This window comes from Camelus ferus, chromosome 5 (genome assembly GCF_009834535.1).
Source record: "Camelus ferus isolate YT-003-E chromosome 5, BCGSAC_Cfer_1.0, whole genome shotgun sequence".
NCBI lineage: Eukaryota > Metazoa > Chordata > Mammalia > Artiodactyla > Camelidae > Camelus > Camelus ferus.
The window spans coordinates 34,606,437-34,634,002 of record NC_045700.1 but is presented as its reverse complement, the minus strand read 5'-3'; the positions used below and the strand labels follow the sequence as shown (position 1 = coordinate 34,634,002).

At 36.4% G+C, this 27,566-nt stretch overlaps 1 protein-coding gene and 1 long non-coding RNA gene across 2 annotated transcripts in view; one reads left to right on the top strand and one right to left on the bottom strand.

The window, feature by feature from the left end:
- Window positions 1-4,635, top strand: part of ACVR1 (activin A receptor type 1) — a 66,956-nt gene extending 62,321 nt beyond the window's left edge. Inside the window, exons 9-10 of the mRNA XM_032479489.1 lie at window positions 2,554-2,684; window positions 3,417-4,635. Of these exons, the coding sequence (XP_032335380.1) occupies window positions 2,554-2,684; window positions 3,417-3,551 (266 nt within the window). The 3' untranslated portion in view covers window positions 3,552-4,635. The remainder of the gene's footprint in view (window positions 1-2,553; window positions 2,685-3,416) is intronic.
- Window positions 1,584-22,182, bottom strand: LOC116663635. Its single transcript, XR_004319873.1, has 3 exons — window positions 22,172-22,182; window positions 20,951-20,960; window positions 1,584-1,662 (listed from the first exon to the last, which is right to left on the bottom strand). It is a non-coding gene; the product is annotated as an uncharacterized LOC116663635 (long non-coding RNA).
- Between the last annotated feature and the right edge of the window lie 5,384 nt (window positions 22,183-27,566).

Below are 27,566 nucleotides of genomic sequence, written 5' to 3'. Positions count from 1 at the left end.
GTACCATGTCCTCCACCTCTTCTTTCTGCTCATAGATTGTAATTTATTTTTTCGTGTCTTCCTTTCCCGTTAGTCTCATCACTAACATTGCATCTTTTTAATTTTTATGCCCCTAGTGCCAGGGACAACCTCCGGGTAACACAGTTCGAGACATCAAAATGGTTTTTGAGCCAGTTTGGGAACTAGCAAGTAAAACATAAGTGAGAATTTCTAATCTCTCTTTTCTTTCAAGATATAAAGTAAGCATACAAAGGGATAAAAAAAATGTTTGAGGGTTTTTTTTTAAAAACAAGATTTCCATTATCTAAGGAAAAAAGAGGCTTGTCCTCATCTTCCACTAGATTTTGAGTTCACTGAAGACCAAGAGCATGTCTTATACTTTTATCATCCTCAACATTTAGTATGGTGTTCCACACATTGTAGGTATATCGTGTACTTTATATTGATTGAAATACTTTCCTTGACCAGAGGGGAGTTCTATGTGACTGCTGGAGCTTAATCCCAGGTTTATTTTATTCTGAGGAATTATGACCAACATCAGATGGAAACAGTCAACAGTTTGACCAATTGTTGAAGAAAGAGAGGTGTGACAAAATCCCATGCATAATCAACTAAATGGTCTTTTAAAACTTCATTCCTTTTGTTAAAACATGGTGGAATTTAGTAAGATTAAAATATGGAAAATGTAAACCCAAGGGAAAACTTGATTTTTGTATAGTGAAGTTTAATATCCCTAGATTCTGTGTATTAAAAATCCAGCCATGTTCTTTTGCATTTAGAGGAAAATTCAATGTAGTATTACTATTTACGTTCACAGAACCCTTCCCAAGCTAGCCAGGCAACTACTCCAAATATTGTCTATTATGCTAGATTTTAAAAGAATGAAACCAGGCTTTTAGATAAGTTAAGAGATGATGCAGGGCACAATTCTATTGTTCCTTATAAATTCATGTGGCCTTTATAAAGGTATAAATTATCTTGCAGGTCTAGGTCCAGCTCTATTTTATGTGATGTCTCCTAGTAGTACATGTACTGAAAAGAATTAAAATAGTTTTTGAAGGCTTCCTAGGGCCCTTACAAGAGACGTAGATAGGGCCTCTGAGATGAGGCATCCCAGGTCTTCTGAAAGTTTTGATTTGCCGAGAAAGGTTTTAATCCATTGACCAACACAGGCAAGCAAAGTGGGTAAGTTACTTAGACTTAACAGCAAGTAGAATTTTTAAAAATATAATTTAGACTCTGTCCTATTTAAAAAATAAACTTAGCTGAATCTATGAAGTTTAACAAAAAAAAATCTGTAGTTGTTTAATAGATGTTCCTTATGATGGCTAATTTTTTGCATAACTGGTTTGTATTTATATGGAATTTCTGAGAACAGCTTCTTACTGTTAATTTCTTTGATAAATGAAAGAGAGACTGAAGCTTTTCAGGTGGCTTGTAGGAACTAGAAAAACTTAATAATGGTTTTAATTATTAAAACAGCCTCCTTCTGTCTGCACCAACAATCTGGTAGGTATTTATAAATAGGAGAAAGTTGCATGGAGGAAGGAAAAAAGGCACTACACCAAGTAATCCATTGTCCTCTTCATTGAAGCCTTTGATGGTGGAAGAAAGATAATGGATTTTGTGGGTTTCTTTCCTTTCTTTTCTTTCATCAATTTTCTAATTCCAAATTACTGCTTTAACTTTTTCAGTTTGTGGAACTACTTTTCTCTGTGAAAAGTAAGGAACCAAGGTAATTTTGCTGGGGAAAAAGGTTTCTAAGGCAGTGGAAACCACACAGGGGCAGATGCTGAAATCAGCCACTTTCATATTTGCTTGGGAGTAAGGGGAGTGTTTATTCTTTTCAGCCATTCTTCTCCTTCCCAAATGACTGTCCTCTACATTTTGTGCCTTTGCTCTGAGAAGAAATGATAGAGCCATCAAACAGACAGCTGTGTCTGACAGTGGGTACTCAGAACACATGGAATGAGGAATGAATGAGGAAATGAGTATTTCATAGAACATTATTTGCATCCTCCCAATGGGAGGGATTATTTTATAGCAATGATTTTCCCTAACCATATCATAACAAAAAAAGGGTATTTTAGATGATGGTCTTGGGTTATTTGTTTACCTCTAGCTCTAGTTTGTGGACAACTTTTTGTTGAAGTTTATGGTTTGAAACCACTAGATTCATGTGCCTTCTTTAGGTGTCTTGTCCCTTTTTAATCACTGAAGGAGTTCTTGTTCTGTCTCCTATGCCCTGCTGGGCATTGAAGAGTTGTTTCTATACACTCTCGGGAGCGTTTTGTTAATAATTATAATTGCTTGAGAAGTAGTCACTTTTTTTCTAATAATTACTTTCCTCCATTTCTCTGAAGGGCTTCGATTTATTGCTTTGTTCTCCACTTATTTTAAGACCTACCTGTAGCTTTCAGCATTACCTTGAATTTTGAGGAAGATGATTAGTACGTTTTCCTGTCACATGGTGACTTGGGACGCCCATCACTAAAACCCTGGGGAGCCTCTGCCCTTTCGCTAACCCGACACCATTCCTGTCTGTGTGTGCAGGTATCGTGGAGGATTACAAGCCACCATTTTATGATGTGGTTCCCAACGACCCAAGTTTTGAAGACATGAGGAAGGTAGTCTGTGTGGATCAGCAGAGGCCCAACATACCTAACAGATGGTTCTCAGACCCGGTAAGAGTGCTGCTTTCTTAGTTTCAGAGCTGTTTTCATCTGTTCGCTTGTTGCAGGTGCTTGAGTTTCAGCTGGTCTAGTTCTTGAATGCTCTGCCCTAGCTGTTGCTGTGTCTCCCGATTTTACACAGAAGGGCCTAATAGGTTCACAAAATGCTCTCATTCTTGAAGGAGCTACACATCCAATAAATTTTGCTAATGAATGACAACATTCACAAAAATTTCTCCTATGGCCTAGCTCCTACTATGCCACTAGCCCTAGGACTGCAGTTTCACCTGTAAAGCAAGAGACCCGAGTGGTGCTTTTACCCTCCTTTCATCTCTGCATACTTAAAATTCCAAACATAAGCTGTTTAATGCTGAAGATCCTTATTGCCGCTCTTTAGTAGTAGCAAATTTACGACACTGAGAAATGACCTTATCTATACATTCCAGTATTAACTCTGGTTTAGTATTACTGCTTTTAGCACCCATAAAACCATCAAGGGGTCCAGTCTGGTCTAAGTAATTGGCTCGATAAAGTCAGTTCCAACTGACTTCAGCATGAGGAGTCCAAAGGACAGAGTTTAAGAAACTCAAGAGTGGCTTCTCTATCAGTGGTCAAGGCTTTCTTTAAGGAAGATGGCATTATTGTCACTCTAACTTCACAAGACCTGCAGAGTCCTGCAAAATGGTTGACAGAAACACCTGCCCAGCTACTTTTCACTGTGCTGTTGGTTCTTTCTCTCCTCAGACATTAACCTCTCTGGCCAAGCTGATGAAAGAATGCTGGTATCAAAATCCATCCGCAAGACTCACAGCCCTGCGTATCAAAAAGACTTTGACCAAAATTGATAATTCCCTAGACAAATTGAAAACTGACTGTTGACATTTTCATGGTGTCAAGAAGGAAGGTCTGACATTGTTGTCGTCCAGCTGGGACCTAAGGCTGGCCTGACTGGCTGTCAGAACAGAGTCCGTCTGTCTGCCTCCCCAAATGGCTGCTTGGACAAGGCAGACATCTTACCCAGCCGCATGCTGGGGAGACACCAAAACCACCCTAACCTCGCTCAATGACTGAACTGGGCATTTCACAAACTGTTCACACTGCAGAGACTAATGTTGGACAGACACTGTTGCAAAGGTAGGGAACTGGAGGAACACAGAGAAATCCTGAAAGAGATCTGGGCATTAAGACAGTGGCTTTGCATATCTTCACAGGTCTCCTAGACACTCCCCACGGGAAACTCAAGGAGGTGGTGAATTTTTAATCAGCAATATTGCCTGTGCTTCTCTTCTTTATTGCACTAGGAATTCTTTGCATTCCTTACTTGCACTGTTACTCTTAATTTTAAAGACCCAACTTGCCAAAACGTTGGCTGCGTACTCCACTGGTCTGTCTTTGGATAATAGGAATTCAATTTGGCAAAACAAAATGTAATGTCAGACTTTGCTGCATTTTACACATGTGCTGATGTTTACAATGATGCTGAACATTAGGAATTGTTTATACACAACTTTGCAAATTATTTATTACTTGTGCACTTAGCAGTTTTTACAAAACTACTTCGTGCATATGTTAAAGCTTATTTTTATGTGGTCTTTATGATTTTATTACCGAAATGTTTTTAACACTATACTCTGAAATGGACATTTTCTTTTATTATCAGTTAAATTCACACTTTAAGTGCTTCACATTTTATATGTGTGTAGACTATAATTTTTTTCAGTTCATATGCAGAACGTATTTAGCCATTACCCATGTGACACCACCGAATATATTACTGATTTAGAAGCAAAGATTTCAGTAGAATTTTAGTCCTGAACGCTGTGGGGAAAATGCATTTTCTTCGGAATTATCCATTATGTGCATTTAAACTCTGCCAGAAAAAAAAATAACTATTTTGTTTTAATCTACTTTTTGTATTTAGTAGTTATTTGTATAAATTAAATAAAATGTTTTCAAGTCAAAAGTGAATTTTTCCAGCATACAAAAAAGACCTACACAATATAAAGCATTTTCTTACAGAAACAACTGGAGCAAAAAACTAGTTTGTAAATCAAATTTGCTTTTTAAGTCTATTAATGAACTTGAGGGTTCTATGAGGATGCCTTCCAGCTTGAATTTGGTATCAGAAAGCTTAAATTTTGGGCTTTTTTGGCTGTGATTTTTTTCTTGGTCGGTTTCCCCAACTTTGAAATGAGAGTAACAGACCTGTCTGACCTGCTTTCCTTACAAGGGAGTTGTGAGTTTAAGTGAAAGGAAGTCAAAGCATTTTGTTTGGTATAAGGTACTGTGTGATGGGAAAGTGGTTTCATGCATCTCACCTTGCTGCTTGGGGAGAAAAGTCCATTGTTGGCTTTTTTCACTGCTTTTGTTCAGCAGGGTTGAAAATGTAGTTTAGAGTAGCCCAATAAGGGTAGAGGTGTTACAATTTTGCAGTATTCACCAGAGGTAAGTTAATAACGTCATTAATATATACCCTCCAACTAAATGAATGCTAAAGTCACATTTAACTTTTTTTTAAGTTGTGGTAAGACACACAGAACAAATTTTACCATCTTAACCATTTTTTGGTGTACAGTTCAGTGGTATCAAGTACATTCACCTTGTGCTGCCATCTCCACCATCTGTCCAGTGAGCTCTTTTTCATCGTGTAAAACTACAACTCTGTATCAGTTACCGAACAAATAGCTCCTCATTCCTCACTCCTTCCAGGCCCTGGCAACCATCATTCTACTCTCTGTCTCTGAGTTTGACTAAGTACCTTTTATGAGTGGAATCATACAATATTTGTCCTTTGTGAGATTTGCTTATTTCACTTAACATAATATCCTCAAGGTTCATCTTTGTAATAGCACACAGCAGAATTTTCTTCCTTCTTATAGCTGATAATATTCCATTGTGTGTATATATACAACATTCTGTTTATCCATTCATCTGTTGATGAACACTTGGGTTGCTTCTACCTTTGGGCTATTGTGAATAATGCTGCCATGAACGTAGGTGTATAAATATCTCTGAGTCCTTCTTTTCAATCATTTTGGCTAAATACCCACCAGAAGTAGAATGGAGTCACATTTAACATCTGTTGAAGTTGTATATACATATATAAAAGTATATGGCTTGATGCATTTTGAGACATTTTTATACAGTGGTTGTATCCATGGAAACAGCCCTAGATCATGAAGCAGAACACTGACTTCTCTGGAGTGAAGTTAGGATCATGGCAGCATGAATTGTTCTTTTTCTTTCCCCTTTGGTTGTTAACTAATTAGACATCCATAACAGACCAAAAGTGCCTCTGTACATTGTACCAGGACATCTGAGAGTAGGTGCATCTGAAAATAGGTACAAATGACCTCAGAGAGGGCTGTGGATCCAAGGGAGTCATTGAGCCTACCCTACCTGTCCCTGCCATGATCAGGAAAGGGGGAATCTGGAGAGTACAAAACTGAGTGGACACTCATGGGAGTTAGAGAATTTGTAGAGATCCAGCAAACCTGATGGGAGATCCCAGCACACCACTGGAGCTGGATAGAGATGACTTTGAAAGCGGAGGAGAAAGAGGAACCTCCTTGCCATGGTGACATTGCAGTACTCTAGGCTTTTGTTGGCATCAGTGGCTGCCTCTCTGCCAGAGGAGGTGGAAAGTGCAAGTGATGAGTGACAGGCTGCCCACCTTCATGAGTTGCAGCTGGAGGGACCCATTTGTCTCCAGCAGCATTTGGATTTCTGAGGAGGGATTTCTTTTCTTTGAGGGGGAGGAAGAGGAAAGGGAAGGAGGCAGACAGGAATGCCAGAGGGCACTGAAAAAATGAGTTTCCTGCTATCTGATTTGAGATTTACGCAGAAGGTCCACTCACAGATACCTGGATCTCCCTGTCAGATCATGGGTACCTCCAAAGTCCCAGATGCTAAGCCCACACATCCCAACTCTTTGTACACTCCTGAATGCAGCCTTGAGAGCCAACTCCAGTAGGAAAAACCAAAAACTTGAGCTATAGTGTCACCTTCTGGAACACAAAAGAAAGGTTTTTAACTACCAGCCTCTTGACCTGTAACAGCCAAAGTAAACAAATCCTTCACTAAGTGTTTGCTGTTTCAAATGCAAGAGCAGAGGTGCATAACCTCAAACATGAAAAAAATCAAAGAAATACAGTACCACAAAAAGAAAATGATAATTCTTCAGCAACTGAACTCAGAGGCATGGAATATTGTGATCTAACTGATAAAGAATGCAAAATAGCTATTACAAAGAAATTCAACAAGCCTTAAGAAAACTGAGAAAGGCAATTCAATAAACTCGGTAAATTTAATGATCATACTTTCTTTACTAGAGACTGAAGTTTTAAAAAGAACTAAACAAATCCTAGAGCAGAAGAATTCAGTGAATAAGCTGAAGACTGCAATAGCAGCTAGCATAGGTAACAGATCTGATGGAAGAATGAATGACTCAAAGGATAGGGATCTAGAAATGATTCAGTTAGAAGAGAGAACTAAGATTTTTAAAAAGGGCAGAAACTTTATGAGAGCTATCAGATTCTAATCTACCAGAAAAGCAAATACAAGATTAATTGTACCAGAAGGAGAAGAGAGAGAAGGGGGCAAAGAATTTATTTAGAGAAATAATAGCTGAGAACTTCCTCAACCTGAGCAAGGAATTGGAAGTACAGGTCCATGAAACTGATCAAACACCCTATTATCCCAATGCAGAAAGACTCTCCAAGGCACATTCTAATGAAACTGTCAGAAATCAATAATAAGAAAAAATCTCAAAGGCAACCAGGGAAACAAAATAATCTACAAAGGAATATCCATTAGGCTATCACTGAGTTTCTCTGCACAAACTCAACAGGCCATTAAAGAGGGGAATGACATATTCAAAGTGTTGAAGCATAAACATTGCCAACCAAAAATTCTTTACCCAGCAAAGCTATTCTTCAGATATGAAGGAGAAATACTTTCCCAGACAAAGGAAAACAGGAAGTTCAACCCCACAGATTTGCCTTGTAAGAAATTCTGAAAGAGTTCTTCAAGCTAAAATGAAAAGATACTAATTAGTGTTACAAAAATATATGAAAGTACATAATACTCTGGTAAAGGTGAAATTAGAATGAGAAAACTAACTTTACACTAGAATGGTGTATTATCCACTTACTTGTAGTATAAAGGTTAAAGAAAAAAATTAAACTATAGCTACTATAATGTGTTAATTTATGGCATAAAAAGTGGTGAATTTTGACATAAAAATATAAAAGGGGAAGAGTAAAAGTGTAGAACCTTTATAGGTGAACGAAGATAAGTTGCTATCAGAATAAAAAAGACTGTTTTATCTATAAGAAGTTTTATGTAAGCTTGTGGTAACCACAAAGCAAAAATCTATAATAGAGACATGAAACATAGAAAAAATAGGGGAGATTGAGCAAATCATTGAAAACCACAGATTTACCAAGGTATGCAGAAACAGAAGAAAAAAGACAATAAACAAGCAGAAGGCAAATGATAAGATGGCAGTAGTAAGTCCTTACATAATCTTTCTAAATGTAAATGGACTGAATTCACTAGCTGAAAGGCACAGAATGGCTAGATGGATTAAAAAGAAAACTAAGACCTCACTGTATGCTACCTACAGGAGACTCACTTCAGCCCTAAAGGCACACCAAGGCTCAAAGTGAAGGGATGGAAGAGGATATTTCATGCTAGTGGAAACCAAAAGAAAGCAAGTAGCCATAATTTTACCAGAAGAAGTATACTTCAAGCCAAAAAAATGGTAGAAAGAGACAAAGAAGGTCATTATATAATGATAAAAGGGTCAATACATCAAGATAAAGCAATCATAAATATATGCACACCCAACTGATATATATATACTGAAAAATTAAGCAAATACTAAAAGCTGTAAAAGAAATAGATAACAGGATAGTAACAGGGGATTTCAATACCCTACTGTCAGCAGTGGATAGGTCATCCAGACAAAAAATTAACAAGGGAACATTGGAATTGAACCATACTTTAGAACAAAAGGATTCGACATTTATAGAACATTCTATCCAACAGCAGCAGAATGCACATTCTTCTTGAATGCACACAGAACATTCTCCAGGATAGACTGTATGATAGGACACAAAACAAACTTTAACAAATTTAAGAAGACTGAAATCAAACCAACTATCTTTTCTGACCACAATGGTATGAAACTAGAAATCAACAAGGGGAAAGCTGGAAAATCTACAAATATGTGGACTGACACATTTCTTAACAACCAATGGGTCAAAAATGGAATTAAAATGGAAATAAGTTATCTCAAAACAAATGAAAATGGAAATGCACCAAAACTTATGGACTGCAGCAAAACTGGTTCTGAAAATTTGTAGTGATAAAAATGCATGTATTAAAAAGTTAGAAGGAGCTCAGATAAACCACCTAACTAGAAAAAGCAGAACACATTAAGCCCAAATTTACCAGAAGGAAGGAAATAATAAGGATCAGGGAAGAAATAAATGAAATAGAAAAGATCAGCAAAGCCAAGAGCTGATTCTTCAAAAAGATTAAAAAACAGACAAACCTTTTGCTTGACTAAGAATAAAAGAAGACTCAAATAAAATTAGAAATGAAAGAGAACACGTTACAGCTGATACTATAGAAATGCATATGGTCATAAAAAGACTTATGAATAATTATTGCCAACAAATTAGATAATCTAGAAGTTAAGTTTCTAGAAACACAACCTACTAGACTGAATCAGGAAGAATTAGTAAATCTGAACAGATCAATAACATGTAAAGGGATTGAAACAGTAATCAAAACCCTCCCAACATGGAAAACCCCAGGACCAGATGGTTTCACTGGTGAATTCTGCCAAACATTAAAAAAATTAACACCAGCCCTCCTCAAACTCTTCCAAAAAATTGAGAGAGACGGAACACTTTCAAATTTATTCTACAAGGCCAGCATTACCCTGATACCAAAGCCAGACAAGGACACCACAAGAAAATAAAACTGTAGACTAATATCCCTGATAAATATAGGTGCAAAATTCTCAACAAAATGTTAGCAGACTGAATTCAAGAACACATTAAAAAGGTTTATACACCATGACCAAGTAGGATATATCCCTAGAGTACAAGGATGGTTTGCCACATGAGAAACAAAAAAGAAGGTAATACATCATACCAAAAAAAAGGTAAAAATCGTATTTTCGTGATCATCTCAGTAGATGAAAAGCATTTGACAAAATACAATATCCTTTCATAATGAAAATCCTCAACAAAAGATGTATAGAAGGATCATACTTCAACATAATAAAGGCCATATATGACAACCCACAATAAATCATACTTAATGGTGAAAGATTGAAAGCTTTCCCTCTAAGATCAAGAACAACACAAGGATGCCCACACTCACCATTCTTACCCAGTATAGTATTGGAAGTCCTAGCTAAGGCAATTAGGTAAGACAGAGAAAGAAATGGCATCCAAATTGAGAAGGAATAAATAAAACTGTTGCTATATGCAGATGATATAATTTTGTATATAGAAAATATTGAATCAACCAAAAAATTGAAACTAACCAACAATTTCGTTAAAGTGCAGGATACAAAGTCAACATAGAAAAAACAGTTTCTTTTCTATACACTAATGATGAAACATTTGGAAAATAAAATGATCTCATTCACTATAGCTTCAAAAACAATACTTAAAAATAAATTTAACTATGGAACTGAACAATCTATACAATAAAAACTACAGGACATTGCTGAAAGAAATCAAAGACATCTACAAATGGAAAGACATCATGTGTACTTGGATCAGAAGAATTAATATTGTTATAATATCCATACTACCCAAAGACATCTATAGATTCAATACAGTCCCCATCAAAACAGTAATGTCATTCTTCACAGAAATAGAGAAAACAACCTAAAATTTGTATGAAAACACAGAAGACTCCAAATAGCTGAAGCAATACTAAAGAAAGAGAACAAAACCAGAGGCATCACACTTCCTGATTTCAAATTGTACTACAAAGCAATATAGTAATAAAAATAGTTTGATATTGGTACAAAAATAGACCAATGGAACAAAATAGAGAGCTCAGAATTAAACCCCTTCATATATGGTCATTTAATATTTGACAAAGGAGCCAGGAAACACAATGGAGAAAGGGTAGTCTCTTCAACAAATGGTGTTGTGAAAACTGGATCAACATATGCAGAACCGTGAAAGTGAACCACTGCTTACACCATTTACAAAAATTAACTTGAAATGGATCAGACTTAAACATAAGACTGGTACTATAAAACTCCTAGAAGAAAATGTAGAAAAGCTTCTCAACATTGGTCTTAGCAATTAATTTTTGGGTATGACACCAAAAGCACAAACAACAAAAGCGGAAGTCAACAAATGGGGGCATGACACACTTAAAAACTTCTGCACAGCAAAAGAAACAATTAACAATGAAAAGGCAACCTACAGAACTGAAAAAAAATTTTTGCAAACCATATATTGGACAGAGGACTAACATAAAAAATATATAAAGAATTCAACTCAGTAACAAATTAAAATTTGATTTTAAAATGTGCAGAAGAACTAAATCGACAGTTTTCCAAAGACATCCAAATGGCTGATAGGTACATGAAAAATGTTCAACATCACTAATCAGAAATGCAAATCAAAACCATAATGAGCTGTCACCTCACATCTGTTAGAATGGCTATCGACAAGAACACAAGAGGTAAGCACCAGTGAGGATGTGGAGGAAAGGGAACACTTGCACACTGTTGGTGATAATGCAAAGTTGTTCAACCATTACAGAAATCAACAAGGAAGTTCCTGAAAAAATTAAAAATAGATCTACAGAAGAAAAATAAGAAGGAGGGGGATCTAGATGGAGTAGGAGGAGGACATGGAGCTCACGAACACATTAAAAATACAGCTACAAATGGAATAATTCTCACAAAAAAAACTAACTGGAAAGTGGCAGAAAGATTCCTATATAACCAAAGCTGTAAGAAATATCTCCATGCAAGCAGGTAGGATGGGGAAACAAGGTATCAGGTTAGCACTTGCACCCCTGGGAGAGATCTGTTATGAAGTTTGTGGGTGGACCTTCCCTGCGAGTGAGCAGGTCAAGCCACAATCTGTAAATCCCAGTCCCAGGATCCTGGCACAGAGGGAAAAAGCCCCTTTGCCTGCTGGGGAATGGGCTGAAACAGAACGAAGGGCTGGAGAAGCCTATACTCAAGAGGAGTACATGTGTGCTGGCTTGCTAATAATCAGGGCAGAGAGAACCTTGCACTGGCAGCTGCCACCTCACTGCACTTCCCAGTCCAAAAGGGCAAACACCCTCGCCCTACTCACTCTACACCACAGCCTGGTGTGGGATTTGGGCAAAGATTCAGTCTAGCTATGGAGAGAGAGAGCTGAGTGCCTGGGTTTTGATCTAGGTGGAGCTATGGAATCTATTGTCAGCATGGGCACAGGGCAGCAGGTAAAGCTGCAGCAAATACTGTCAGAGCGTACATCAGGTGGCACCACAAGAGTTCTCAGTGGCTAAATGCTGCACCTTGGGCAGACAGATCCTGGGCAGGAGTACACAGCCATTTGTTTCTCAGCAAGAGTGACCTTGCTCCATCCATCCCACACTGCAGCTTAGCACTAGATATGGGGCAGACAGATCTTGGGAGAAGTCTGCCACAGAGGCAGCCCAGATCTAAGGTAGCACAGTCACCTCAATTCCTGCAGCCACGACACCCCAACCCCTAACACACTCCATACCACAAACTTGCACTAGATCTGGACAAACAGAGAAGGGGACATGACCTTGGGATGCCTCTCAACAGAACTGCAGGCATCTATACAGGTGGCACATAAGTCCTCTGTAACTGCAGAGACCTCACTTGCTTCAGCAATTGCCTCCTTTGGGGCATGGCACACATTCAAGGGCGACAGAGCTGATAGAACCCAACCCTCAGGGCTTCTACTCCAACAACTGGGGAGCAGACCCTGTCCCCAACAGGGTGGTGACCGCCAAGTAGCAAAGATGAAGCCCTGCCTCAAATCCAGCACAGGCTTTAGATACTACACCACCAACCACACCACTATCAAGTGGATAATGGCCAGCCTACCCTGAGGAAAGATGCGGCTGGTGTCCTTACCAAAACCACCCCTTGCAACAAAAATACTGGATTCACACAGTCTACACGGGTGTGCTTCCACATAAAAGCACCTCTTCAAGCCCACAGTAGATAACTGCTTCTTCTAAATTCATAGTTAGACAAGGTTAAGTAAAATGAAAAGGCAGAGAAACTACTCCAATTAGAAGAACAAGAGAAATCCCCTGAAATAACAAATAACGAAACAGACCTCACCAGTCTTAAAAAACTCACCAGTCTACCAGAACTTGAGTTCAAAAAGGAGGTAACAATGCATGACTGGGACATTGTATTGTACACCAGAATTGACACATTGTAACTGACTATACTTAAAAAACAACAACAAAGAAGTAATAAACATGTTAAAGTAATTAAGAAATTTTATCCATAGAAATAAAGATGACTATAACAGGGAACTAGAAAGTATAAAGAGGAGCCAATCAAAAAGAGACAGTTCACTTGCTGAGATAAAAACCAATCAAGAAGCAATGAACACCATAATAAATGACACAGAAGAACAAATCAATGATCTGGAAGATAGAATAATGGGAATCACACAATCAGAACATCAGGCAGGAAGACAAATGAAAAAAATTGAAAGTAACATATGAGATATAAGGATGATATATAGCATGCAAACCTATGCATGATAGTGGTCCCAGAAGGTGAGGAGAGAGAAACAAGGGGATTAAGAAAGTATCTGAAGATTTTACAGTTGAAAACTTCCCAAACCTAAAGAAAATAGATATCCAGGTATAGGAAGTACAGAAAGTCCCAAACAAGATGAACCAAAACAGACTCACACCAAGACATTTCATAATTAAAATGGCAAAAGTTAAAGACAAGGAGGATTCTAAAGGCAGCAAGAGAAAAACAAAAAGTCAGTTACCAGGAAACCCCCATAAGACTATCATCTGATTTCTCTGCAGAAACTTTGTAGGTCAAAAGGAAGTGGCATGATGTATTCAAAGTCCTGAAAGGGAAAAGACTGTAACCCAGGATACTCTTGCTGGGGCAAGATTATCAATGGACTAGAAGGAGAGAGAAAGAATTTCTCAGGAAAGCAAAAACTAAAAGAATTCAGCAATACTAAACCTACTGTAAAAGAAATATTGAAGGGTTTTCTCTAAATGGAAAAGAAGAATCTATAAGAAAGGGAAAAATCATAATAGGAAAGGCAAATATATAAAACTGTTGAAGATCACTTAAATAAGCCAGGACATGGATTAAAAAAGTTGTAAAAGTGATTACAGCTATAATAAACAAGAGAAGTATAGGCATGAAGATTTAAATTAGGGCATCAAAAGCACAGAATGTGGGGAAGGGGAGTACAAAAATATAAATCTTCTAGAATGTGTTAGAACCTGAATGACTATCAGTTTAAAGCTAGTACATACAGTTTTAGGTCAACATACTAAAATTCCATGGTAACTACATTGCAAAAATATACAGTAGATTTACAAAAACCAAAAAGAAAGGAACTCAAGCATACTACAGAAGAAAAGTTTCAAACCAAAAAAGTAAAAACAAAAAGAAGAAACAAAGAAGAACTACAAAAACAACTGGAAAAGATTAGAATGGCAATAAGTGCATACCTATCAATAATCACTTCAACTGTCAATGGACTAAATGCTCCAATCAAATGACAGAGAGTGACAAATTGGATAAAAAAAAAAACAAAACCCTAAAACTTACAATATGCTGCCTACAGGAGGCTGACTTTAAGGTAAAAAACACAGATTTAAAGCGAAGGAATGGAAAAAGAGATTTCATGCAAAACAACAAGAAAGCAGAGGTAGCAATACTCATATCAGACAAAATAGACTTTAAAACCAATGCCATAAAGAAAGGCAAAGAAGGGCATTGTATAATGATAAAGGAATCAAAAAAGCAATATTACACTCTTTAACATATACACACCCAATATAGGAGCACCTAAAATGTGTAAAACAAATACTAACAGACCTCTAAGGAGAAAAGACAGTAACAGTGGGAGACTTTAACACCCCTCTGACATCAATGGACAGATCATCTATATAGAAAATCAATAAGGTAATAGAGGTCCAAAATGACACAACAGACCAGTTGAACTTAACTGATATCTACGGGACACTCTATCCAAAAAAAACCCCAGAACACATTCTTTTCTTATGTGCATGAGTCATTCACTAGGATAAACCAAAGACTAGGTCACAAAACAAGCCTCAATAAATTTAAGAGGACAGAAACCATTTCAAGCATCTTTCCTGACCACCACAGTCTGAAACTAGAAATAAACCACAGAAAGAAAAATGAGGGAAAAACAAACACATGGAGATTAAACAATATGCTACTTAAAAACCAATGGGTCAATGATGAAATCAAAGAAGAAATCAGAAAATGCCTTAAGACAAATGAAAATGAAAACACAAAATCTATGGGATGCAGCAAGAGCAGTTCTAAGAGGGAAGTTCATAGTGATATGTGCCTCCCCTCGAGAAACAAAAATCTGAAATAAGCAATCTAACTAACCACCTAAAAGAATTAGAAAAAGAACAAACAAAACCCAAAGTCAGCAGATGGAAGGAATAAAGATCAGAGAGGAAATAAAGATTTAAAAAAATAGAAAAGATCAATGAAACCAAGAGCTGTTTTTTTTTGTTTTGTTTTGTTTTGTTTAAGTTTTTTAAAAAATTGGTAAATCTCTAGCCAGGCTCACCAAGAAGAAAACAGAGGGGACCCACATAAACAAAATAGGAACTGAAAGAGGAGGAACAACAACTGATTAACACAGAAATATAAAAAATCATAAGGGACTACTATGAACAGTTGTATGCCAACAGATTGCACAACCTAGAAGAAATGGACAAGTTTCTAGAAACGTACAGCCTGCCAAAAGTGATTCAAGAAGAAACACAATTTGAAAAGACTGGTCACTAGAAGTGAAATAGAATCTGTAATTAAAAAACAAAAACTCCCTGCAAACAAAAACCCAGGACTGGACAGCTTTACTGGGGAATTCCACCAAGTATACAAAGAAGAACTTATACCTATCCTTCTCAAAATATTCCCAAAGACTGAAGAGGAGGGAACACTGTCAAAGTCATTCTATGAAGCTCACATCACCCTGATACCAAAACCAGACAAAGACACTACCAAAAAGGAAAGTTACAAGCCAATATCTTTGATGAATATAGATGCAAAAATCCTCAACAAAATATTAGCAAACTGAATTCAACAATACACAAAAAGGATCATACACCATGATCAAGATGGATTCACTCTGGAGTCACAAGGATAGTTCAACATATGCAATCAAACAAAGTGATATACCACATTAACTAAAGGAGAGACAAAAACCATATGATCTTCTCAATAGATGCTCCCCCCCCCCCCAAATTGACAAAATTCAACATCCATTCATTATAAAGTGGGTATAAAGGGAATATATCTGAACATAACAAAAGCCATTTATGACAAACCCACAGCCTACATAATACTCAATGGCAAGAAGCTGAAAGCCATTCTGCTAAATTCAGGAACAAGACAAGAATGCCCACCACTTCTATTCAACATAGTGTGTTGGCAGTCTAGCCACAGCAATCAGGCAAGGGAAAAAAAAAGGAATCCAAATTGGAAAGGAAGAAGTAAAACTGTCATTGTTAGAACCCTAAAGTGTCCATACAAAAACTATTAGAACTAGTAAATGAATTCAGCAAGTAGCAGGATATAAGACTAATATGGAGACATCTGTCACATTTACTTACACTAATAATGAAATATCAGAAAGAGACAAATAATCCCATTTAAAATCACATCAAAAAATACCACAAATAAACTGAGAAGATGAATGACCTATATGCTGAAAACTATAGAATTTGATAAAGGGAACTGAAGAGGATTCAAAGAAATGGTAAGATATTTAATGCTCCTGGGTTGGAAGAATTAATATTGTATTTTAACAATACTACATAAAGCAATCTAGAGACTTAATGCAATCCCTATCAAAATACCCATGACAGTTTTCACAGAATTAGAATAATCCTAAAATTTATATGGAACCACAAAAAGCCCAGAATTGCCAAAGCAATCCTGAGGAAAAAGAACGAAGCTGGAGGTGTAGTCCTCTAAGGCTTCAGGCTATACTACAAAGTTACGGTAATCAGAACAGCATGGTTTTGGCATGAAAACAGACATATAGATCAGTAGAAATGAAGTGAGAGCCCAGAAATAAACCCACATGCTTATGGTCAATTAATCTTTGACAAAAGAGTCAAAAACATACAATGAAGAAGACAGTCTCTTCATCAAGTGGTGTTGGGAAAGCTGGACAGCTACACATAAATTAATGAAATTAGAATACTCCCTCACACCATATATGAAAATAAACTCAAAGTGGTTTAAAGAGCTAAATATAAGACACGACACCATTAAACTCTTAGAGGGAAAACATAGGCAAAACCTACTCTAACATATATCGTAGCAACATTTTCTTAGTTCAGTCTTCTAAGGCAAAAGAAATAAAAACAAAAATAAACAAATGGAACCCAATGAAACTTAAAAGCTTTTGCACAGCAAATGAAACCATCAACAAAATGAAAAGACAACCTATGGAATTGGAGAAAATATTTGCAAATGATGCCAACTGACAAGGTGTTAATATCCAAAATATACAAACAGGTCATATAACTCAGTATGGAAAAAAAAAACCTAATAAAAAACATGGGCAGAAGATCTAAATAGACATTTTCCCAAAGACGACATACAGATGGCCAATAGACACATGAAAAGATGTTCATCATGACTAATTATTAGGGAAATGCAAATCAAAACCACCATGAAGTATCACCTTACAGAATGGTCAAAATGACTGTCATCAAAACGTCTGCAAATAATAAATGCTGGAGAGGATGTGGAGAAAAGGGAATTCTCTTACACTGTTGGTGGGAATGTAAATTGGTACAGTCACTACGGAGAATAGTATTCTTAAAAATAAATTAAAAGTTCTTTTAAAAATAAAAATAGAGCTACCATATGATCCAGTAATCCCCCTTCACAGCATATGTCCAGAGAAGATGAAAACTCTAATTCGAAAAGTTACATGAACCCTAGTGTTCATAGCAGTACTATTTTACAATAGCCAAATCATCGAAACAACCCAAGTGCCCATCAACAGGGACTGGCTTAAGAAGATTGATTATTTTATAATTTTATATAGCTAGCTAGCTATCTATCTAGATAGATAATAAAGATTGAAATATTGCCATTTGTGGTATTTATACCTAGAGGTTTTTAATGCTTAGTGAAATAATTCAGAGAAAGGCAAATATTGTGACATCACTTATATGTGGAATCCAAAAAATACTACAAAAAAAAGTATATACAAAACAGAAACAGAATCATAGAGAAAACAAACTTATGGTTACGAAAGGATGGGGGACAAATTAGGAGTGTAGGATTCACAGATACAAACCACTATACATAAAGTAGATAAGCAACAAGGATTTACTGTATAGCACAGGGAGTTATATTCAATATCTTGTAATAACCTATAATGGAATATAATCTGAAAAAATATATCCCGATCACTTTGTGGTACACCTGAAACTAACAATATTGTAAACCAACCATTCTTCAATAAAAATAAGAATAAAGAGGGAGATGAAGAATAAAGAATTGTTAGTAGTTTTAACAAAAAAAAATAGATCTACTATATGATTCAGCAAATCCACTTCTGGGTATATACTCAAAGGAAATGAAGAAAGGATTTAAAGGAGACATATGTACTCCCATGTTTATTGCAGCATTATTCACAATAGCCAAAATATGGAAGCAACTTAAGTGCCCACAAGAGATGAATGGATAAGGATGATATGGAATATGTATGCAATGGAGTATTTTTCAGCCATGAAAAAGGAGGCCGTCTTGCCATTTGTGACACCATGCATGGACTTTGTGCACATCATGCTATCACTTAATGTAAAATCTAAAAAAGCCAAACTAGTAAAAACAGAGTAATAGGTAATTACAAGGGGATGGAGGTGGGGGGATAGGAGAGATGTTTAAGGGTAAAAACTTACAAGTAGTAAGTAAGTCCTGGAGCTCTAATGTCCAGAATAGTGGATATAGACAATGATATTGTATTGTAATCAACAAACTTTCTAAAAGATTAGGACTTTATTCTACACCACTTAAGAAGAGGATCATTATGTAGTGTGAGAGAGGTGCCAATTATTGCAACAATGGCAATCAAATTATAATATGTAAATGTGACAAATTAACATGCTATACACATTACATTTATATTAAATTTAATATATGCAACATTATATGTCAAGTATATTTCAATTTAAGAAAAAGAAGCAGAACATTACTAGTACTCTAGAAGCCTCTCTTCTCCAGTCTCACTCTAGACCCCAAGACTAACTGCTATCCAGACTCCTAACAGCATAGATTGCATCCACTTATTACTGAGCATTGTATAAAATCATACCATATGGATGGTGGTGGGTACGTATGCCGGAGTGGAATCCTGGTTATATGGTTTGGCATATGTTCCCACTTTCCAAAATGGGTTGTTCAGTTTATATTCGAGCCATGTGTAAGAGTTCTGGTTGTTCTTTATCTTCAACAACACTTAGACTTTTTTTCATTTTAGTCATTCTGCTGGGTGTTGTACACATAATTCAACAAAACAAAGAAACAAAAGGCCTAGAGTAGTAAATGATACTGTTCAAACATCTCTTACCATTCTTAGTGACTCCTTGGTGGCTCCAGAACTCATATGGGAGCAAGTTCTAAGACATAAATGTATAGATTTGAGTTCAATTCCATGTACTGGCTGAGTGTAGTCTAACCATTTAGTGACAGTATGTTTTGTACAACATGGCCCTTTCAGCAATCTAACGATTTCATCTGGTACTCACTCACTGAAAGAGATGTTCTAATTCTAGAGGATAATCTGGCTGTGTAGATGGATAGGTTCTATGTGGGCCTCAAAATGGCATATTTCTAAGCAATTCTGACCACAGCTCACCTCCCCCTTATTTGCTGACCTTGGAACCTAACCTCACTTAAGGTTTATGTATTTGAATGGGCCAGGGAATGGGTGAACTAAGAAAACAGCCCCTGGGAAAAGCCAGGTTTACACAGAATCATACTATCTTGGTGCCCAGTAAGGAAACTAAGGCTCAAAGAGGTTTGCTGATGTGTCAGGACTAGACTTTTTGATTCCAAAAACAGTGTCAACTTTTCTAGGCCACACATCAGTCTTCAAAGTTAACCTTTTCTACCTTCATTGCACTGGGTCACATCCTCTGAGCTGCACGGCCACTACTGAAAAGTGCTGGGGCGAGCGAGCACACGTTCAGTTTGCACAGTTCCTTGAAGCAGCCCCTAGTTGTTCTCTAATATATTAGAGATGCCCTATTTTGAAGCACCTATAAGATAAGACAGGAGCTCTCACAATCTCTCGTGGGCATTGTACCAGTCCTGAAGCTACTGTCTCCCAGTTGAAAACCCTCTCTCTTATATGCTACTTTGTGATGCTTGGGCTAAGAGCACACCAGCCTGGCACTGCCATAATGGCTGGGATGGGGGGTGGGAGGTATTAGAGGGAGACTGGAGGCAAGAGAAGAAAGAGACTTGCTCCTTGCAGCCTGCTTCCTGTTCTCTCAGCTTCACTCCAGCACTAGCAGTGCCTTCCATTAGCAGCAGGTGGACCCCAGTTTGCAGCTACTCTAAAATTTGCAGAAGTAGCTTTCTTGTGCTCCCACCTCCAGATACCAGCACCAACTGATGAGTGTTCACTCCTCAGAGGGCAGACCCCAGCTATGTGGGGCCCCATCTCTAAACTCAGAGCCACCAGTACCAGCCCCTCAGGACCTTCTCTTCTGAGATCTGAATGTCAGCTCTGTGGTCCTCTGCTTTCAGCCTCTAAGTTCTAATAATTCCACCCTCTCCCCTTTGTTGCTCAACCCTTAGGGCTGTAAGCTGCTTCTGGTACTTTCTTCCTTCACCATATCTTAATGTGTCTTTTGGCCTTTTCAGTTACCCTATTAAATAATTTTTTTTTTATCCTTACTACTAAAAAGTGACAAAAATCTGGTGCGGTCTCTCTGTCCCCTGACTGAACTCTGACTGATGGAAGCACTTTCTCTTTCCTGATCCTTTCTGAGGTAGAACAGATGTTATACCCCCAATTTACTGGTCAGAAAACTGAGGCAATAGTGAAGTTAACTTCAGTTAATTAGTAGCAGAACTAAAATCAGATTCTTAAGTTTTGGGGATTTCATCTACCTTGTGACTCCTCCTGGCCTTTTCCCACCCTCTATCCCAGTTTGTGTATCTCCCTAAGAGAAGGGCTAAGAAAATGAAGATCATTTGGTCTGGCATTTGTTTTCTTTCTTACTGTGTTTGTACTCCAGAGTGACACATGTCCTGGACTCATCTTCTAGAATATTAGATTCTCCACAGAGGAGCTATTCTCCCTTTCTCTCTCCACCTGTGTCCCTAAATAAATGACATTTTCTCCACTTAAATTAGAATGCCCTGAAGGATTCCCTTAATTACTAGAGGTCTCTATTATCTTTGGCTCCTAATCTCTCTTTCCAAAGCATCCTGCCTCACACTGTCCCTCCATCAGGGACCCAAGGCACAGTTTTTCCAAACCTAATTAATTCACATGTTTCAGGTTTCCTGCTATGCAAAGCCTACACTGAGTTTATGGCTGCAGTGTGATTTTGACAGTTTGCACCAGCTGAATCACCCTAAGTAGCTATTACCTAAACCCCCACCCCCATAAAATCTTTTCTTTATACCCAAATCTGATGTTGCCAAAGTCACTCCAAAACTCTTTAGATTTTCTGTTAAATAGATGAATTGTGGATGCACTTTAACAAATAAATATTAAGGGTCTGTTAAGCCTCTCCAGAGAGGAGAGGCTTCCCTCCCATCCTTCCTCTCACACTGGCGACCTTTGTGTTTGGTGTGGTTACAGCCCCTTCTTCATCTTATCTGGTATTATATATTTTTGTGGTGTAAATTTTATCCACTAGATAGTTGTTAATAATAAAAATAATAATAATGTTTACTGAATGTTCACTACCTGCCAGGCACTGTGCTCACTGTTCTACAGGTACTCCTCATAGCAATAGTAGTGGGTGGGCACTATTATTATTATTTGACAGAGAAACTGACACTCAAGGTGATTTTGACAATGTCCAACCTACAACAAAAAGCAGTAGAGCTGAGATTTGAACCCAGGCACACTGATTCTAGCACCTGTGCTCTTAATATACCATGTATTGCCACTTGTTAAAAGACATTACTCATTTTTCTACTTTCTTTTTTGGATGAGAATGATGTCATTGACTTTCTTTTCAGTAGAATATGCATAGTAAGTTGCTGTACTATGAGAATGAGAGATTGGCTTTTTTTCCCCCAACAAATGATCTTCTCTTATATAGCTGCAACATTTTTAGATATGAATATAGGACACAAGTGTACTTGCCAGATATGAACTGAGTTGTTTTAAAAAAAAAGTCTAGAAAAAACTCAGACTATACAAAATATTTAACCATTATCTTTGAGTGGTATTACTCTGGGTTATTTTTTCATATTTACTGTATTTCCCATCTTTCTATAGTGAGAATGTATTATGGAATGTTGAAGGAATGGCACTTTTGTGCTAGTTTGGGAAGTCAGATTGGTCTAATTACGAAGAGACTCAGTGGTTGACTAATAATTATCTTAGTGAATTTGTAATCTCATTTTTTTCTAAGTTATACATATCACTGTTTAAAATGATTAATAGTTCTTCAAGGTTTATAATAAAAAGTAGCAGTCCAGAGTATGTCACCAAGATGAAGAAAATCCTGTGGTCCCATCTGGATTCAGTGCACAGTGTTGCCTGATTTACATCCCCAAAATGGGCTGTACAGGTCCTGGGGCACATCATGATGCTTGGCCAAGGCAGGGAAGTTAATTCGTAGTCTGTTACTGCTGAGGATTGTATTCAGTTCCAACTGTCTAGGAAGCCTGATCAAAGAATCTGGAGACTCCTAAAGACTCCACTTGGGCCAGCCAGTGGCTCTCCCTACCCCCTGACCTCAGAGCTGAAGGAGTGGCCTAGCTCAAAACATCAGGCTGATAGCAAGCCAGCCTGATCTGCCCTAGGACATTATCAGCAGTCATATCTGGATACTCATATTGAACTATAGTGAAGAAATGTCTTTGCCAAAGTCAGCATGTAATGTCTGGAAGTGGAAGCTGCTTACTCAAATGCACAGATACTAACATAAGGAATAAAGGATAACAGAAAATTAGGTAAACATGACACCACCAAAGGAAACTAATAAAGCTCCAATAACTGGTCCTAAAGAAGTGGAGATCGATGAATTGTCAGACAAAAAGTTCAGAATGGCCATTTTAAAGTAGTGAAGTCCAAGAACACACAGACAACTAAATAAAATTAGGAACACAATGCACTAGCAAAAAAGAAGTTCAAAAAAATAGAAACCATCAAAACAAATTTTACAGTTGAAAAATACAATGACTAAACTGAAAAAAAAAAATCAATAGAGCTTTAAGAACAAACTCAATCACACAGAAGAAAGTACTAGTGACCTAGAATACAGGACATTTGAAATTATATGGTCAGAGGAGCAAAAAGAATGAAAGAATGACTACAGGAATTATAGAACACAATCAAAAGAAACAAAATCCACATTATGAAAGTTCCAGAAAGAGAAAAGAGAAAGGGACCAAAAGTATATTTAAAGCAATAATAGTTGAGAACTTTTTAAGTCTAGGAAGAGAAATAGACACTCACATCCATAAGCCCCAGAGAATTCCAAAAGGTTAAACCTGAAAGAGCCTACCAAGACACAATAATTGTCAAAAGTCAAGGACAAAGAATTTTAAGAGTAACAAGAGAAAAAATAAATTATACAGGTGAACATCAGCAGATTACTTAACAGAAAATTTTCAGGCCAGGAGAGAATGTTATGATTTATTTAAAAATATTGAAAGAATGGAAATTCAACCAAGAATTCTATATTTGGCAAAGCTGTCCTTCAGAAATGAAACGGAGATAAAGACCTTCCCACACAAAAGTTCAAGGAGTCCATCACAACTAGACCTGCCTTACAAAATATACTAAAGGGAGCTCTTTGAGTGGAAGGAAAAGGATGCTAATTAACATCATAAAAATATAAGTAGGTAGCATAAAACTCGCTGAAATGATAAAGTCAAAGTTCTATTCTATAATATGGTAAAATGATGTGTAATTCAGTTACAATTTTAGTTTAAAAGTTTTTTTTAAAAGCATGGTAAAAGTAACCATAACAATAATAATCTAAAATTGGTTATATAATTATAAAATATCTAAACTGTAACACTAATAACCTAAAATGTGAATGGTAGGAGTAGTAAAAGTGTAAAGTATAGCAATTCTACTGAAGTTGTTATCAGTTCAAAAGGATGTTATAATTTTAACATACTTTATGGAAGACTCATGGAAGCACAAGGGAAAAGCCTATAGTAATTATACAAAATAACATAAAGAAGTCAAATCTTACTGATACCAAAAGATATCAAAAGACAACAAAAGCAGCAGGATAAGAAAGAAACAGTGGATCTTTGAAACAGATAGATGCAGCAACAGGGATAGATGTAGAGATTATCATTCTAATTGAAGTTAGCCAGAAAGTGAAAGAAAAATACCATATGATATCACTCATATGTGGAATCTAAAAAAAAAAAAAGAAGAGGACACTAATGAACTCATCTACAAAACAGAAACAGACTTGTAGACAGAGTAAGAAATCTTATGGTTACCAGGGAAAAGGGGGTGGAAAGGGATAAATTTGAGAGTTTGAGACTTGCAAATGTTAGCCACTATATATAAAAATAGATTAAAAAGTTTCTTCTGTATAGCACAGGGAACTATATTCAATATCTTGTAATAACCTTTAATGAAAAAGAATATGGAAATGTACATATGTATGTATGTATATGCATGACTGGGACATTGTGCTGTACACCAGAAATTGACAACATTATAACTGACTGTACTTCAATGAAAAAAATTAAAAAATAAATAAAACAGATAGAAAACAATTAACAAAATGGCAACAGTAAGTTCTCGACTATCAGTAATTACTTCAAATATAAGTGGATTAAATTCTCCAATCAAAAAACATAGAATGGCTGAATGGATTTTAAAAAATCCCAAAAAACAAGATCCAACAAAATGCTGCTTGCAAGAGACTCACATTTGCCTGAAGGACATACATAGACTGAGTGAAGGGATGGAAAAATTTCAAGCAAATGGTAACCCCCAAAAGCAGGGGTAGGTACACATCTACCATACAAAATAAACAAACTAAAAATGGTTTTAAAAAAAAAGATTTAAAAGTCAATATATAATGATAAAGGGCATCAACCATCAAGAAGCAATAATAATTGTAAATATTTATGCACCCAACATTGGAGCAGCCAAATATATAAAGTAAAAACTAATAGCTAAAGGAAGAAATAAACATCAATACAATAATAATTGAGGACTTTAATACCAATGTCTTAACAATGGATAGATCATCCAGAGAATCAAGAAGGAAACAGCAGATTTGAACAACACTATAGACCAAATGAACTTAGTAAATATATACAGAACCTCCACCTGACAACATCGTATTCTTCTCAAATGCACATTATACATTTTCTAGGATAGACCATATGTTAGGACACAAAATAAGCCTTAGCAAGTTTAAGAAAATTGAAATATACCAAGTATTTTTCTCTGATCCACAATGGTATGACCTACACTAGAAATCAATAACAGAAGGAAAACTCATTAACACATGGAAACGAACTTTCTTGAACAACAAATGGATCAAAGAAGAAATTAAAGAGAAAACTTTAAAAATACCTTGGGACAAATGAAAATGGAAACACAACATACTGAAAACTATGAGATGCAGCAAAAACATCTAAGGGGAAGTTCATAGCAATAAACACCTATAATATAAGAAACAAAAGAACTCAAACAACCTAACTCTATACCCTAAGGATCTAGAAAAAGAAGAGCACACAGAGCCCAAAGTTAGCAGAAAGAAGGAAATAAAGATTAGAGCAGAAATAAATAAAATAAAGAACAGGGAAACAAAGAGAAGATTAACAAAGCTATGAGTGGTTCTTTGAAAAGATAAGCAAAATTGACAAAACTTATCTAGACTAAGGGAAAAAAAGGACACAACCCAACAAAATTATAAATTAAATAGGAGACTGACCACTGACACTACAGAAATACAAAGGATTATAAGAAGCTACTATGAACAACTATACACCAATGAACTGGACAACCTAGAAGAAATGGGAAAATTCTTATTAGAAACATAAAATCTAATAAGACTACATCAATTAGAAATAGAAAATGTGAAGAAAACAATTACTAGTAAGGAGATTGAATCAGTACTCAGAAGTCTCCCAGCAAAGTAAAGCCCAGGACCAGATGGCTTTACTAGTGAGATTTACCAACATTAAAAGAAGAATTAACACCAGTCCATCTTAATCTCTTTCAAAACAAAAAACAAAAAACAAACAAACAAAAAAAAAATTGAAGAGAGGTGGAAACACTTCAAGCTCATTTTACAAGGCCAGCATTGCCCTGATACCAAAGCCAGAAAAGGACACCACAAAAAAAGAAAGCTACGGGCCAACATCCATGATGAATGTAAGTGCAAAATTTTTCAAGAGAACACCAGCAAACTGAATTTGGTAGCACATTATAAAAGATCATTCACTATGATCAAGTGTGATTTACCTCTGGGTTGCAAGGATGAATCAACATATGCAGATCAATGTGGTACATCACATTAACAGAATGAAAGAAAAAAACCATATGATCACCTCAATAGATACAGAAATATCATTTGACAAAGTTCAACATTTGTTTATGATAACACTCTTAACAATTAAAGTACAGAAGGAATGTACCTCACACAATAAAGGCCATACACAGCAAGCCCACAGCAAACATCATACACAATGGTGAAAGACTGAAAACTTTCCTTCCAAGATCAAAAACAAGAGGAGGGTACTCGCTATCACAACTTTTATTCAACATAGTACTAGAAGTCCTAGCCAGAGAATCAGGCAAAGAAAAAAAAAAACATTCAATTGGAAAGAAAGAAGTAAAACTATCTCTATATACAGATGATATGATTTTATACATAGACAATTGTAAATACCCTACCAAAAAAGCTATTAAATCTAATAGACAAATACTGTATGATTTCACTTATATGTGGACTCTGAAAAACAAAATGAACAAACGTGATGAAACATCTATCAAAATTCATCAAACTGTACATCTGAAATATGTGTAGTTTACTGTACAGGAATTATACCACAATAAAGGTGTTAAAAATATTTAACAAAACAGAAGCAGTTGTAGATACAGAGAACAAATAGGTGGTTACAAGAGGGGAGGGGATCTAGGAAGGAAAGAAATAGGTGAGGGAGATTAAAAGGTACAAACCTCCAGTTGCAAAATAAGTCACAGGTATGAAATGCATAGTGTTGGGAATATATAGACAATAACTATGTAATATTTTTGTGTAGTGACATATCATAACTAGATTATGGTGATTATTTTGAAATGTATAGAAATATCGAATTACTATGTTATGTAACAGGAACTAACTGTTGTAGGTCAATTATACTTCAAAAACAAACAAACTCATAGGAAAAAGAGATCAGATTTG